General features: G+C 40.6%; 1 protein-coding gene across 3 annotated transcripts in view; it reads right to left on the bottom strand.

The window, feature by feature from the left end:
• Positions 1-16770, bottom strand: part of spg (dedicator of cytokinesis spg) — a 129089-nt gene that overhangs the window by 96882 nt on the left and 15437 nt on the right. For all 3 annotated transcript variants that reach the window (XM_068354028.1, XM_068354026.1, XM_068354027.1), the window contains exons 7-10: positions 10339-10377; positions 8756-8904; positions 7892-7973; positions 7325-7501 (exon numbers count right to left, since the gene is read on the bottom strand). In XM_068354028.1, coding sequence (XP_068210129.1) covers positions 7325-7501; positions 7892-7973; positions 8756-8904; positions 10339-10377 — 447 coding nt within the window. The remainder of the gene's footprint in view (positions 1-7324; positions 7502-7891; positions 7974-8755; positions 8905-10338; positions 10378-16770) is intronic.

The following is a 16770-nucleotide window of genomic DNA, read 5'->3' as shown; positions in this document are numbered from 1 at the left end:
TATTGTTATAAAAGGCTAAGAACATTTAAATCCAGAACATTACCTTTACCTCACAAACTCTATACATCTTCAACTAATAGCATAAAATACTAATAACATTCCCCAAATAATAAATTTTTCTTCAAATTATAATTTTAATGAGTAAACATATAATTACCATCAAATCATGATACTGTATTCCTTAATAAATCTTTTCATGAATAACCAAATATCTCTAACTTACAATTACCGAAAATAAAATCAAAACATAATTTAGATGACCCATTCCAAACAATTACGGGTATCTTTCTTATTAGTTTCCTAGTAGCCAAAAACCCTGTCTGGGTTCATTATGATTACTTGAATCTATGTGGAAATTGACCTATTCTTCATAAACATGTTATTTTCATTAGTAAAATAAATTTTTGAATATACTTACCCGATAATCATGTAGCTGTCAACTCTGTTGCCGACAGAAATCTACGGTCGGGATACGCCAGCGATCGCTATACAGGTGGGGGTGAACACCACAGCGCCATCTGTGGTCAGGTACTCCAGTACTTCTTGTCAACACCACCTCAATTTTTTCCTCGGTCCACTGGTTCTCTATGGGGAGGAAGGGTGGGTCAATTAAATCATGATTATCGGGTAAGTATATTCAAAAATTTATTTTACTAATGAAAATAACATTTTTCAATATTAATCTTACCCGATAATCATGTAGCTGATTCACACCCAGGGTGGTGGGTGGAGACCAGCATACATGTTAACAAAGAAGCTAAGTATCCCGTATTTTATTTTATTAGTTATTCAAAAATAACATAAAATAAATAAGTACCTGGTAAGGAAGACGACTTGAACCATTACTCTGCCTTTATTAAGTACAGTACGTCTTTCTTACTGAGCGTAGCGGTCCTCTTAGGATGCTGAACGACTCTTAGGTGCTGAAGTATAAAGGGCTGCAACCCATACTAAAGGACCTCATCACAACCTTTAACCTCGGCGCTTCTCAAGAAAGAATTGACCACCCGCCAAATCAACAAGGATGTAGAAGGCTTCTTAGCCGACCGTACAACCCATAAAAAGTATTCAAGAGAAAGGTTAAAAAGGTTATGGGATTATAGGAATGTAGTGGCTGAGCCCCCGCCTACTACTGCATTCGTTGCTACGAATGGTCCCAGGGTGTAGCAGTTCTCGTAAAGAGACTGGACATCTTTGAGATAGAATGATGCGAACACTGACTTGCTTCTCCAATAGGTTGCATCCATAACACTCTGCAGAGAACGGTTCTGTTTGAGGGCCACTGAAGTAGCCACAGCTCTCACTTCATGTGTCCTTACCTTCAGCAAAGCAAGGTCTTCTTCCTTCAGATGAGAATGTGCTTCCCTAATCAGGAGCCTGAATAGGTAAGAAACTGAGTTCTTAGACCTTGGAAGAGAAGGCTTCTTGATAGCACACCATAAGGCTTCTGATTGTCCTCGTAAAGGTTATGACCTTTTTAGATAGTACCTAAGAGCTCTAACTGGGCAAAGTACTCTCTCCAGTTCGTCCCCCACCAAGTTGGACAGGCTTGGGATCTCGAACGACTTAGGCCAAGGACGTGAAGGAAGCTCGTTTTAGCAAAAAACCGAGCTGCAAGGAACATGTAGCCGTTTCAGATGTGAAAACTATGTTCCTGCTGAAGGCGTGGATCTCACTTACTCTTTTAGCTGTTGTCAAGCACACGAGGAAAAGAGTTTTAATGTGAGGTCCTTAAAAGAGGCTGATTGGAGAGGTTCAAATCTTGATGACATAAGGAACCTTAGGACCACGTCTAGATTCCAGCCTGGAGTGGACAACCGACGTTCCTTTGAGGTCTTAAAAGACCTAAGGAGGTCCTGTAGATCTTTGTTGGTGGAAAGATCCAAGGCTCTGTGGCGGAAAACCGCTGCCAACATACTTCTGTAACCCTTAATCGTAGGAGCTGAAAGGGATCTTACGTTCCTTAGATGTAACAGGAAGTCAGCAATCTGGGTTACAGTGGTACTGGATGAGGAAACTGCATTGGCCTTGTACCAGCTTCGGAAGACTTCCCCTTTAGACTGATAGACTCTGAGAGTGGATGTCCTCCTTGCTCTGGCAATCGCTCTGGCTGCCTCCTTCGAAAAGCCCCTAGCTCTTGAGAGTCTTTCGAAAGTCTGAAGGCAGTCAGACGAAGAGCGTGGAGGTTTGGATGTACCTTCTTTACGTGAGGTAGACGTAGAAGGTCCACTCCTAGAGGAAGAGTCCTGGGAATGTCGACCAGCCATTGCAGTACCTCTATGAACCATTCTCTCGCGGGCCAGAGCGGAGCCAACCAAAGTCAGCTGTGTCCCTTTGCGAGAGGCGAACTTCTGAAGTACCCTGTTGACAATCTTGAACGGCGGGAATGCATACAGGTCGAGATGGGACCAATCCAGCAGAAAAGCATCCACGTGAACTGCTGCTGGGTCTGGAATCGGAGAACAATACAACGGGAGCCTCTAGGTTATCGAGGTAGCGAACAGATCTATGGTTGGCTGACCCCACAGGGCCCAAAGTCTGCTGCAAACATTCTTGTGAAGGGTCCACTCTGTGGGGATGACCTGACCCTTCCGGCTAAGGCGATCTGCCATGACATTCATATCGCCCTGAATGAACCTCGTTACCAGCGTGAGCTTTCTATCTTTTAACCAGATGAGGAGGTCCCTTGCGATCTAGAACAACTTCCACGAATGAGTCCCTCCCTGCTTGGAGATGTAAGCCAAGGCTGTGGTGTTGTCAGAGTCCACCTCCACCACCTTGTAAAGCTGGAGGGACTTGAAGTTTATCAAGGCCAGATGAACCGCCAACAGCTCCTTGCAATAGATGTGAAGTGTCCTTAGCTCCTGATTCCATGTTCCCGAGCATTCCTGTCCGTCCAAAGTCGCACCCCAGCCCGTGTCTGATGCGTCAGAGAAGAGACGGCGGTCGGGTTTCTGAACAGCCAAAGGTAGACTTCCTTGAGAAGAAAGCTGTTCTTTCACCACGTGAGAGTAGACCTCCTCTCTTCGGAAACAGGAACTGAGATTGTCTCTAGCGTCATGTCCTTTATCCAGTGAGCCGCTAGATGATACTGAAGGGGGGGAGGTGGGGTCTCCCTAACTCGATGAACAGGGCCAGCGATGAAAGTGTCCCTGTTAGACTCATCCACTACCTGACTGAGCATCGGTTCCTTCTCAGCATGCTCTGGATGCAATCTAGGGCTTAGTATATCTTTGGGGCCGACGGAAAAGCCCGAAAAGCTCGACTCTGAAGATCCATACCCAGGTAGACAATGGTCTGGGATGGGACGAGCTGGGACTCCTCAAAATTGACCAGGAGGCCCAGTTCCTTGGTCAGATCCATAGTCCATCTGAGAATCTCCAGACAGCGACGACTTGTGGGAGCTCTTAAAAGCTAGTCGTCTGACGGAGCCGGACACAAGATCATGGTACTGCTGCACAGTCTGTGAACTGTCAACCATGGGGAAGCGAGGAAGTACAGTGACAACCCGAAGCTGTCTAGACTGTCTGGGTCGTACAGACAACTCCTTATCGGGTTGCTGAGGTTGCCGCACTGCGTCACAACAAGTCACTTCTGCTGGTTGTTGAACGTCTTCCCAGTGACACACTGACTCCGTAAACAAAAAATCCTCTAACAAGGACTAAGCTTGGACTGCATGTCTTGCAACACAGCTCAAGGTCTATGGGAGCAGGTGTGGTAACAGACGGGGTTAGCGACTGAAGTGGAACCATTACCCTCCCTGGAAGCATGCTATGCTTAAATAAAAGTCCATAGGAGGCTAAGCAGCTAAAGGCTCCTCTCCAAATGACAGAGTCCTCAAGGGAAAATCAGAAGGAGGGAGAATAGCACTTTCTCATCTACAGGAACCATATCCGAGAAAAGCTAAGTTCTCTCAGTGAGGGTTTCACTGGTGCAAAAGCAGCAGACTAGAAGGCAACGTTATGAAACTGCTTGACAGTCTAGTGAGTTGGCAACAACCAAAGATGTGTGACTGAGAAGCATGCGGTAAGGTATGCAGAGCATGCTGTATGTAGAGCATGCTGTAAGGTAAGCAGAGCATGTTGCATGGCGTGCGGCTTATGCTGCATGGGATGAGGCTCATGCTGCATGGGATGAGGCTCATGCTGCATGGTATGAGACTCATGCTGCATGGGATGAGGCTCAAGCTGCAAGGGATGAGGCTTATGCCGCATGCGTTGAGGAGGATGCCACATAGTATGAGGCTCCTGCCTCATGGGTTGAGGCGGTTGCCGCATAGCATGAGGCTCCTGCCTCATGGTTTGAGGAGGATGCCGCATAGCATGAGGCTCCTCATAGCATGAGACTCCTGCCTCATGGGTTGAGGAGGATGCCGCATAGCATGAGGCTCCTGCCTCATGGGTTGAGGAGGATGCCGCATAGCATGAGGCTGCCTCATGGGTAGAGGAGGATGTCGCATAGCATGAGGCTCCTGCCTCATGGGTTGAGGAGGATGCCGCATAGCATGAGGCTCCTGCCTCATGGTTTGAGGAGGATGCCGCATAGCATGAGGCTCCTGTGAGGTTCCTGCCTCAAGAGTTGCGTTTGCCTCAAGGGTTGAGGAGGTAGCTGCGCAGAGAGAGGCTCATGCTGTGAAGAATGCGGTTGCTGCATGCGTTGAGGCGGCTGCCTCATAGCATGAGGTTCCTCAAGAGTTGAGGCTCTTGCCTCAAGAGTTGAGGTTCTTGCCTCAAGATTGGAGGTGGCTGCCGCAAGAGTTGAGGTTGCTGCCTCAAGGATGGTGGAGGTTGCCGCAACGCAAGAGGTTGCTGCCTCGAGGATGGAGGAGGTTGTCGCAACACATGAAGCTCCTGCCTCAAGGGTAGAGGAGGTTGCTGCAAAGCATAAGGCTCCTGCCTCAAGTGTTGAGGAGGTTGCCGCATAGCAAGAGGCTCCTGCCTCAAGGAAAGTGGAGGTTGCTGCACAGCGCTGGTATCTGGCAACTCCCAATGCGGCAGCTCACGCGTGGAGGTAGGTTGAGGAACCTCAACATCATACGTCTGGCAGGGTGGACTGCGCAGAGGTGGAGTTGAGGCGGCTGCCTCATGAGCGCTCGCAGGAGGAGGTGTGCTAACCTTCTCTGCCTGAAACTCCTGCATCAACACCGCAAGCTGAGACTGCATTGTCAGCAGCATAGACCACTAGAGTTTAAGAAAGACAACAACAAACGGAGCTACTGTCCGTTGAAACTGAGGGTCTAAAACAGCTGGTGCGGCAACAGACGGAGTTACTGTCTGTTGCGATACCACCTTGCCTCTCTGGGAGGTGTGCAGTTGTCGTACTGCAGCAAGTCCGAACTGACCCAGTGCTAATGGCACCACCTAGGAGTTGGACTTGCGCGGAAGGGACCGACTTGCACTTAAAAGCTGCAAGATTTGGTCCATGGTTTCTGCGAGAAACCTCTTCCGCAGACGAGGAATAAAAGGGCTCTCTCGTCTTTGTGTGGGTGGGGTGATCACGTCGGCTACGTGAGTTGGTAACACCCGAAACCACGGAGGGAAACGTCTGTTCGTCGACCAAGGCCTGCTGAACCCATAAGTCCTTCGACATTACTTCTCCCCTGGGCTTGGGAGCTTGTAAGAGGTCCCAGACTAGGCGAACAACTGGCACGAACAGACGAACCCTCGAACGCAACACTGTAACACTTTGCGCTTATCACTTTATCACTTTTGATTTTCTGTTTGCACTTATTTCACTGAACTCGAAACTTTAAGTGGTTTGTACCTGAAACACGCAATTCTATCCTTCATTAAAAGTTAGTAATTGCGAAAACAGTATTACAATGTAACAGAAAAACATAATGAAAGATAAATAATTCAGTGGCTGGAAAAGAGACTAAACACTAGATCAAATAAACTACGTTTAAAATCTCTCACCGCATAAAGCCTGAGAACAAGAATAAAACTCTAGAAACGTTTACCTTCTTCCCCTAAAGAGACTAGGGAGAAGAGCAAAAACGATAACAACGTTACCCGCTTGAACGAAACGTTTATCCTCCTCTCTCTCCCTCCGTCTCTATCTCTCTCTCTCTCTCTCTTGACTTAGCACCTGAGAGAAGAGCCCAATTATATATATCGTTAAAACATATTATTGTTAAAGGAAAAAAACTGAAAGATTTCCCAAATAAAAAGTTCCTTTATTAGAATTAAAACCATTTAAGCTAAGAAAGAATGAACAAAACGCTAGAATCGGTTAACTCTTACTGCAACGTGACACCGTGATAGACTCTCTCTCTATCGTAACGATAGAGCGCAAGTTGAACGTTCTGAACGTCAACAACTGCAGAGACAAAACAAAACGTTAGTTCAACTTTGAAAACAGTACAAGACTATCAAAGAAATTCTTTCAAAAACATTAAAATAGCATAATATGTTAACAGGTAAAAACGAAATGACGGGCTCAATGTTAATTAACTTTGGTTCCAAGAAAAGACCGCCTACTATTAGGAAAGGTCGAATATAAACAAATATAAAAATTAATATTAATAAGTTTATAATAAAAGGAAGTTAATCAAAGAGGCCTATAAAAGGCGGAGAGATATAAAATAAATCTATAACCTTGTTAAGCAAAATTAAGAGAGTCTATACTCTCTTCGACACCAACACTTCCGTCTAAGGGAAGGGTCGGCCATTTAAAAGTGAAAGAGAGTTCATACTCTCTTCGTACCAAAATTAAATCACATTAATTCCAAAAACTTGCTAAGCTAATGATATAGCTTCCTGAATAGCGAAGGCTAAACTCTAGAGCAAATACATCACCAAATCGTGAGCAATAACTCCAGAATCAACAGCGTATCCATGTAGGTCTAGCCGGAGGCACGACAGAGGAAAAATTGAGGTGGTGTTGACAAGAAGTACTGGAGTACCTGACCACAGATGGCGCTGTGGTGTTCACCCCCACCTGTATAGCGATCGCTGGCGTATCCCGACCGTAGATTTCTGTCGGCAACAGAGTTGACAGCTACATGATTATCGGGTAAGATTAATATTGAAAAATCAATTGTTAAAACAAAATCTTATACAGTACATACTTTCATTCTTCACTGTATTCCAAAAGTTCAGTACTGTACAATAAGCTTACTTTCCATTCTAAAAAAAATTAATACATAAATAAAAAAACAAGTACAGTAATGATTAACAATATGTGAGTATTAATTTGTAAAAAAACTACCAGAACTAATCACTACAGTGAAATTCTTGCAGATAAGGTAACAATAAAAATAGAATACCTTTAAAGATGGCCATTTCACATGATTGATTTCTAGAATACTGGCCCCATTACTAACCTCTCCATCTGCTCCCTGCAGTACCGATGGGGCTAATCTGAAAAGAGCCACACCATGCGGCCTCCTATAACTGTGAGACGACGATTTCTTAACTGACTCTGAGAATAACATCCGACCTACTCTGACAACATGGGCAACAATATACAACTCAGAGGCCAGGTCGGCACTTCCCAAGTCCTGTTAGGATGAAAAAGAATGCATAGTTATAGTGACAGAAAATAATTTAACTGATGGCTAAATATTTAGATACATATGCACACACACAGATTTGATACTGCCCACCCATTTCCTCTTTCCTAACTACAATCTGCCGATTCAGCAATTTGTGGGAGATTGTAGTTTCTGAGTATACTCTCTCTTCCTCCAACCCAAGGGATGGGGAGAGACCGAGTAGTCTCTCTCTTTCATGTGTGAGTGAGCATTTGTGTGCGTGTGTGTGTTGCTATGTCTTATAATTATATTATTGGCTGGTAAGGCTAGCAAACAACTTTGAAAAACATGACACATCTTAACATTCTAGTCCATTTTTGGTAAAGTTTTAAAATATAACTACAAATACTTCCTTACCGTAAAAATCGTACAATTGCTGTGGATTTTTTCTACGTAATTGAAGAAACCTTCTTTTGATAATTTGACTAGAAATCTTTCACTGAAATAGGAAAAGTTTTATTAGTCACAGGAAAGAGAAGTACTGTATACATATCACATTTACAAATTTTCCAAAAAAATAAATGTTGCTCTTAAAACAAAAGTGATTAAGCATGATGTTCAGTCACCATTTTGATTACAATTATCAATTATCCTTAAAATTCTTGAAACATTTCATCTTGATTAGTTCATATAACAGCAATTCAGGTGCATCTTGAAAACGAACACCTACCCAGTTGAAGCATATCTCAATTGCTATACAGCAAAAGTAAAGATATCTACAACTAAGTTTATGAAGAAAATATTCTTTTTAAAACCAACTCCCTTCAATCAAATCACATAGAGCCAGCATTAGTGGTCAGAATGCAACTAGACACTTGCATTCTGATGTCTTGTGGGCAGATACATCAGAGTATCTAAATCTAACTGTTCACATATACATGCCTATGAACATTGGTATGTAGTACCTTGCTAATACAAATATTATACTAATTGCATTAAACTTCTCTCTTGATTGAAGACCTGTGGTTATCAATTTTCTTTAAATAGATTCAGCTAAAGTATATAAGTACACGGGGAAAATTATAGGGAATCAGGTTGAACTCTACTACTAACTCTACAATTACTGGATAACCAAAATGACAAAACACATACAAATTGAAATTCATCATTAATTTCCTTTTTCTAAATCTGAATTATTCTAAACAGAAAAACTAGCAATATACTTAAGACTTATTCCCCTGAACAATAACACCTCTACAAATACAATTAAAAGACCCTCACCTGATGAATTTCCCCTTACACGCATCATAAAGGGAAAAGAAGACCTCAGCATCTTCCCCCAGGTGATATGAAAAGTCACGCATACAAAAAAACAAGTGATGACTTTGTGCTTTCCTCCTGTCTTTCTTTTTGGCTAACGTACCAAGTCCCTGAAAGAAAAGAAACAACATTACAATTTTTACAACAATATTGATAAAAGGGACAGCCTTTGCGGAGCCCAGGCATTCCATGCAGGACATCAAACGCCCAAAATACTCATAATTAAAGAAAAAAGTTGGAGGTAATATACGTGAATGAATCCTTCATAATATTCACCTTCATATCAAGATTTTTTATTTAGAATCAAAAGTAAAATGCAGTTCCTATCTAGTGATTGAACACTTAATCATACTTGAAACATAATAAAAGATACAATACAGTACAGAGAATTTTTACCACTCCACCCAAACAGTTATAATGTAATGTATCACTGGTCCTAAAAAATATCTAATATCTAATTTCAGATGCTTGTCCTCTATTTCTAAATTTCATTCTAACCTTCTACTACTTCCTAATAAAAGTGTCTTCTTGACTTTTAGCATTACAATGGCTACAGATGCAAGTGAAGTACTAAAAATCCTGACCGTAACACTCAAGCATTTTGAAGCTGCATTGCATTATTAACAATTACAGCGATATGAAATGACAAAAGATATCCATTCTTGGCCTTTAGATGGGCACTTGTCATTATTAGAAAGATAAGAGAGACTTTACGTATTGAATAAGCAATAATCAATGTCTAACTGGGTTACCATCATTACAACAGTTATTTTCACTATATTTTTTCTCATTATCTAGTACAAAGATTGAGGTTACGGTGTTCAAAGTGGCCACTCACTAACTTTGCCTGAAGAAATAAGATGTCTTTCTAAACACATCACGCCCATGAGCAACATCCCAACTTCAACCTTGTGTTCCATAAAGAACGAAAAAACGTAGTGAAAAAAATGAGAAGCTAGAGACCATTATCATTATTACAGCTACAACAAAGTCAATTTTTATCATTACTGAATTCAAAATGAATATGTCCATTTGAAACAAGTCTAAACAGTTATCAACTAGCATACAGGTCTCCAGAAGATAAAATGTAAAATAACAAGAAGAAATAAGTAACAAGTGTTTGGGGTAGGCAAACTTCTCCAAGACTGAGCAAAGCCTGCCCCACTAGTTTTCTTCATCCAAATAAATATTTCCAGCTCTCCTCAAATATGCAAAGACTTGATGCAATTTTAATTACTGTACTGCACTTGGTTACGTTAAGGAATGAGGGGTTTAATTTCTTTAGCATGGAACATCTAAAACAAAGGATGATCCAATACTAAAAAAAATATATTTGTCTCTCTCGAGATTTTATTATATGTTATCTTTTGGTTAAATTCTTGGAAAACTCAAAACAATTGTCAATGTGATCACACTACAAAAATTGAAAGGATGAACCAAAAAAAATTAATACTTTGGTAAATGATATTGAATAAAATTTCTAAAATCCCTATTTACTAAAGAGGCATTAAAACCTTGTTCAAAACCAGACAAGAATTTCTTACCTGTGAATGGCCCTGGGAGGTTTCTGCACTCAAGACATGCTGTGAATAAAAAAAGAATGAAAAAAGTTAATAATTTATATCTAACTTTAAGCTAGCATTTACCAATACCAAAGCATCAATTATCCACAGCTTTATGAAAATATTCTTAAAAGTATCATTGGACAATATCAATTCTTCTAGGTGATAAAGACATTTCTTAAGAATGGAATTTTAACCATATTTTAACATGATCTAGGAAACCTGGCTTTACTGCAGACTAGCTGTCATAAATTTTCAAAGTCATTTGTGTTTTTCATAACTATACTGTACTAACTTAAGTCCTTTAATAAGAGTATGCTCTCAGCTTGGGTGGAACTTCAGTTGTTAAAATTTATAACGAGGTATCGGTAGTTACTGGCGGGTGGTCAGGAAGCCGGGTGGTCGGGAAGCCCGCTCCCAAGCCAATAAACCGAGTAGCTATTTCAACCTTCACCTAGGGCTTACAGGGTGGTTTACGCAGGATATGAAACTCAGGTTTGTATACATACATACATATACAAAGGCACTTCCCCCAATTTTGGGGGGTAGCGACACAATCGCTCGCCATTCATTCCTATTTCTAGCACGCTCTCTTGCCTCTCTCACATCTATTCTCCTTTCACCCAGAGATTCCTTCATTCCATCCATCCACTCAAACCTTGTCCCTTTGTCTGTGCTAGTGTGTGGACGTGTTGTGTTCAGCTCTGCTATTGATGCCCTGAGTCATGTTTTAGCTTTGTGTTTCTCGCCTAGAATATCATTGAAAGGATATTAGTTAGTCTTATGGAGAAACATAAGTGATAAGAAACAGTACACCATGTCTGCTTCTAACTATATCTGCTTCAAATGTAATGAAACGGATGGAGATCGCAAAAAATGGATAGCATGTGGAAGCAAAAGACTACCATAAGAGATGTGTGCACATAGTGACAACCATCAATGAGATTGACCGGAACAGCCTAGATTGGATATGCCCTCACTGCGTACGTGATGCCAGACAAAACAATTTAGTAATATCAAAATTAAAGGAAGATGCTAGCATGAGAAATCTAGCCCTGATCGAACAAGATATGAAAATAGATGACTTGGAAAACAAACTTGCGGACAAATTCCACCCAGATCACCGACCTCACTGAGAAAGTCAACATACTTGCCATGAATATGGAATCAACTAAAGCAACACTTCAAACATTGATAGACCCAAAACCGGAGAAACCGACATTTGCTGACAAAGTTAAGGAAAAAAATCTGTTGATAATTAAATCAACAAATACAACAACTAAAATTACTGAAAGAAAACGTGAGGTTGAACAAGCACTTAAAGACAATCCTATACTTAAGACCAGGTCAACTACGAATGGAAATGTTGTTGCAAACTTTGCAAACAATATGATCAGAGAAGAGGCGGCAAATAAAATTCAGACATTGGTGGCTGACACTGAGACGAGAAAAATTGGAAAACTAAAACCCAAAATAATGATGCAATGTATAAAATGATGAAGATGATGTAGTAAATGCTTTGATTCAAAGAAATCGCTGCCTGGACCTGAAGAAAAATGCCTCGGGGGGGACCACCCACCTTGTGCTGAAATGTGATCCTGAAGTTCGGAGGCCTATTCATGATATTGGAGACAAAGTTTCGTTACGATGGGATATCTATAACATACGAGATAAGTACCACGTGATCACCTGCTACCACTGTTAGAGGTACGGACATTTTCAAAAAGACTGCAAGTCTAAGAATGAAGATAAAGTCTGCGGGAAATGTTCAGGGAGACACTCCACCAGAGTGTAATTCGGAAGTGTCAAAGTGTATAAAATGCACAAAGTTAAACAGACCAAGTGACCATACAGTAAATTCTAGAGACTGCAATGCTTTGGACTTGGAATTGAATAGACTAGCGGAAAATACTGATCATGGTTACTAGGGATGTCATAAACTGTGGCTATGTAAATATACAATCTGTAGGTAATAAGACTGTTCAAATTTGAGAATTGATAAATGAAAAATATTTCGATATATTAGCATTATCTGAAACATGGCTAAATAACTTTGACAGGGCAAAGATCACTGAAATGATGCCCCCCCCCCCCCACATGCCTTCTTTCACATACCAAGAGAAGGTAGGTCTGGTGGGGGTGTCTGACTCTTTATTCATAAAAATTACTCAAATCTCAAAACGTTGAAAAGAATTAGTGTAACAAGCTTTGAATATATAGAAATAAAATTTACGCCAAAAAATACAATATCCTTTGTAACAATCTATAAACCTCCTAGAACAAACTCTAGTATCTTTTTTGAAAAATTTGGTGCTCTCATTGAGATGATTATCATGGAAAAAAACAAATTAGTTATCTGTGGAGACTTCAATTTTTGGATGGATGACGCCATCAAATCCTGACGCTTTGGCATTTATTGAGTTACAGTACCAGAATCATAACGACTATTGAATAATGTCGACTGCATAACTACTTTAACTGGTCATACGCTAGACTTAATTATAAGTGATGACATAAATAATATTGTATCTGATATAAAAGTCGAAGAGAAATGTACTATCTCCCCAGTACACAAACTTATTACGTTTAGTCTACCTCTACAGAAACATGCATTAGTAAAGAAAATAAACTTTTAGTATAAATCAAATTTTTCTCCTACCGTATTTATTGACAAAGTTACAAAGAGAATAAATGATGCTATCAACATTCCCTGTGATCATGATGACCAACGTCTGTTAGGAGCTAAGTGTGCTAACTGTCTTATGACAACTTACAATAAAGCGAGTAAAAGTGAATATGATACCATGTGCCCACCGATGGAAAAGACTATAACCGTAAAAGACCAATCTCCTTGGTTTGATAGAGAGACTTCTGAAAAATGCACTGGACTACCAGGAATTAAGCTCATATAGACCTATTTCAAATCTATCCTTTGTCTCAAAAGTGCTTGAATATGTAGTTCTTGAACAACTAGTCAGCCACTTAGAAGTAATGGAAGCTTTGCCTGACAGCCAATCTGCTTACAGAAAACTATACTCTACGGAGACAGCCATCTGCTCTGTTGTAAATGATATGCTAGAAATGAAGGATGAAAATAAATGTGGTATTTTAATATTGCTTGATCTAAGTGGTGCTTTTGATACAGTTGTGCATGAACTGCTACTAAATGATCTACGGTCCATCGGCATTGAAGATCAAGCTTTCGAATACTTAAAAGACTACTTGGTTGGTAAAAATTACTGTGTACAAATTGGAAACTCTTATTCATCATATGAACCCTTAATCAGAAGGGTACCCCAGGGGAGTGTACTTGGCCAAATCTTATTCTGCATCTATACTACTGGTCTATCGAAAATGCTACAAAGGCATGGCGTGAAGTTTAAACTATTTGCAGATGACACACAATTTTACTTCTCCATAAATGATATACATGACACTTCTGAAACTCTAAACCAAATCTTTGATAGTGTTAGAGAATGGATGACATTTAAACAACTAAAATTAAATGAGAACAAAACTGAATTCATGGTGGTGGGCAAGACAAACAGCGTGAGAAACTTAGGTGATATTCAAATGAACATAAATAATAACTTGGTGCCGATATCTAGTAAAGTTCGAGATCTAGGTGCATTTCTTGACTGTAACCTGTCTCTAAATGCCAAAATGAATAATGCAATAAAAACTGCTGGTTATCATCTAAGAAATATTGCGTTTATAAAAAAGTACCTGGACGAGAATTCTGTAAAGAATCTTGTGATAAACTGTGTTATTACCAGGATTGACTACTGCAACTCTATCTATTACAATTTACCAAAAGTGCAACTTAAGGAATTACCAAACATAATAAACAGAGGAGCAAGACTGATAAAATGTGGCCGACCTAGAGAAAGGCTCACCCCTATACTAATTGATTTACACCGGCTGCCAATTAAAACGAGAATTGAATTTAAAATATGTATAAAAACCCACCAAGTTATCAGAACCGGTCATCCAAAATACCTAAGAGAATTGCTACATATTGCACAGCCAACAAATCGTGTCGACACGAGAATAGTTACAGATGGCTTCAAACTGTTGGAACCTAGATTTATGCCCACTTTCGGATCCAGAGCCTTTAAACATGCGGCCCCAAGACTATATAATACGCTCCCATGAAACATTCGAATGATTGAAGACATTAAGGCTTTCAAGAGGAAACTGAAAACTTTTATTTCATGAGTCTTTTGACAGTGACGATTTAAAAGTAAATGAACAATATGTGACCTGAAAAGATAAATACTGTGAGCAAACAAGGTAAAACGACAGTGGAGGTCCTGTAGAGTGGGGTTCCCCTGCTGTATGGGACCGGAAAAGCAGCCATCAAAGGAAAAGGAAGGAAAAAGGGGACCTCTACTCTCTACGTTCCTCCCAGTCTGACAAGGGACTCAACCGAGTTTGGCTGGTACTGCTAGGGTGCCACACCCCACCCTCCCCCGTTATCCACCACAGATGAAGCTTCATAACACTGAATCCCCTACTGCTGCTACCTCCGCGGTCATCCAAGGCACCAGAGGAAGCAGCAGGGCCTACCGGAACTGTGTCACTATCACTCACCAGTCACTCCTATTTCTAGCACGCTCTCTTGCCTCTCTCACATCTATCCTCCTATCACCCCGAGCTTCCTTCACTCCATCCATCCACCCAAACCTTGGCCTTCCTCTTGTACTTCTCCCATCAACTCTTGCATTCATCACCTTCTTTAGCAGACAGCCATTTTCCATTCTCTCAACATGGCCAAACCACCTCAACACATTCATATCCACTCTAGCTGCTAACTCATTTCTTACACCAGTTCTCACCCTCACTACTTCATTCCTAACCCTATCTACTCGAGATACACCAGCCATACTCCTTAGACACTTCATCTCAAACTCAGGTTATGAAGGTTGATGAGTTCTTGATTATTTATTGTACTTGTTGAAATTACTGCACTTTTAATCTTTTTAGAATATTAACAATTGTTGCATTGTTAATATATTTAGATTGGTCATTTTTTCCCATTGCTTGTTTACCTGTTCTTTGTTTTTAACTGTTTAAGGAGCTAGAAAAATATCTGTTTGTTCTGGATTTTAGAATTTTTGTAGAATATAAATAGTGACACCAAGTCATGTAAGGAGAGATTCACAGACTTTCAGAGAGAGAACTTCAATGGCCTTTGTGGTCTTTATCTGTTACTACCTACTGGGATACTCTAAGGACTTATTCCTGCGTGTGTTTATTGTACCTAAAAAGTGAGGACTATAGCAGAAATTGTGTTTATGTAAATTATTATTCCAGTTTTGTCTAGATTCTCGTAAATAACGTTAATGCGTTTTGATGTTTTTTGGCATACTTAAAGGTAATTCAGACCCATATCAAGAGGGAGGAGAGGAAAAAAGATCTAAGTCATGACTGCTTAGATTCTAAGTCCTTGCCAAAACCAGCTGAACCAAGGAGATGAAGATCTTCTACTATCCTTAAGAACGGTTAGTGACAAAAAATATATTCAGTTCTCCTACTCGCTTAGCCAGGGCTAACCCGAGTTTGAGCCACTCCAATTAAGAGATCTGAAGACTCATGGAAACATTCCAAGCAACTTTAGCTCTTAGGGAGTAAAAACTCTCACTACCCCGACTTCTCAGGAGTATAGTGTAGTCCATTTTCATAAAGAGTATAGGTCTGAATCCAATTTTAACACTTGGATCTGGAACTGATCAGTATCTTGACCCCAGAAATTAGGGAGCTTTCCCACTAAAGGAAGAGAGATAAATAGCTCACCCAAGTACTATTGAACCTGTGGCTGTTAGGGAGCAATCAGTCTTTCTGAATTTTTGGTTCAAAACCGCTGCTCCTATAAAACCATGCAGAGGGGTTGGCCTAAGTCTCGAGCAACTACACCAGATTGGTCGCCTCGTGCTTCAGTGTTTCCGTCCTCCTCCTCTTATATGGTAGGAGTTGTGAAGGATTCGGTGATAGGAACAGCAGACCTAGTTCCCAGGTGGATCAAAGGTGATGAACCCTTGAGCACATGTAAACTCAGATCGTTGTTGTAAATCATGTGGTTCCCATTCACATGACTCACAATCTGTAACAATTGTAAGTTTACCTATTGCTGTACACAACCGTAAGGATCCCGACATTGAAAACTGATTGCATAGTTCCCGATTGCTGTACACAAACATTGAGTTCATGTGTACAGTTCCCAATCACAGCAGACATTTGTAAATTTCCCAATCACAGTACACAATCATAAATTTCCAAATTGTAATACTGAACAGTAAGCAATTATAAGGATCCCAATTACAGTAACCAAATGTAAGTTTGGTGAACACAGCACATAGGCAATCCCCCATGGGAAAATGCCAATCATGAAGAGCAAGAGTGAGGCAACTTCTC

This window comes from Palaemon carinicauda, chromosome 30 (assembly GCF_036898095.1).
Source record: "Palaemon carinicauda isolate YSFRI2023 chromosome 30, ASM3689809v2, whole genome shotgun sequence".
NCBI classification, from domain to species: domain Eukaryota; kingdom Metazoa; phylum Arthropoda; class Malacostraca; order Decapoda; family Palaemonidae; genus Palaemon; species Palaemon carinicauda.
This window is presented reverse-complemented; position numbering and strand designations above follow the sequence as displayed.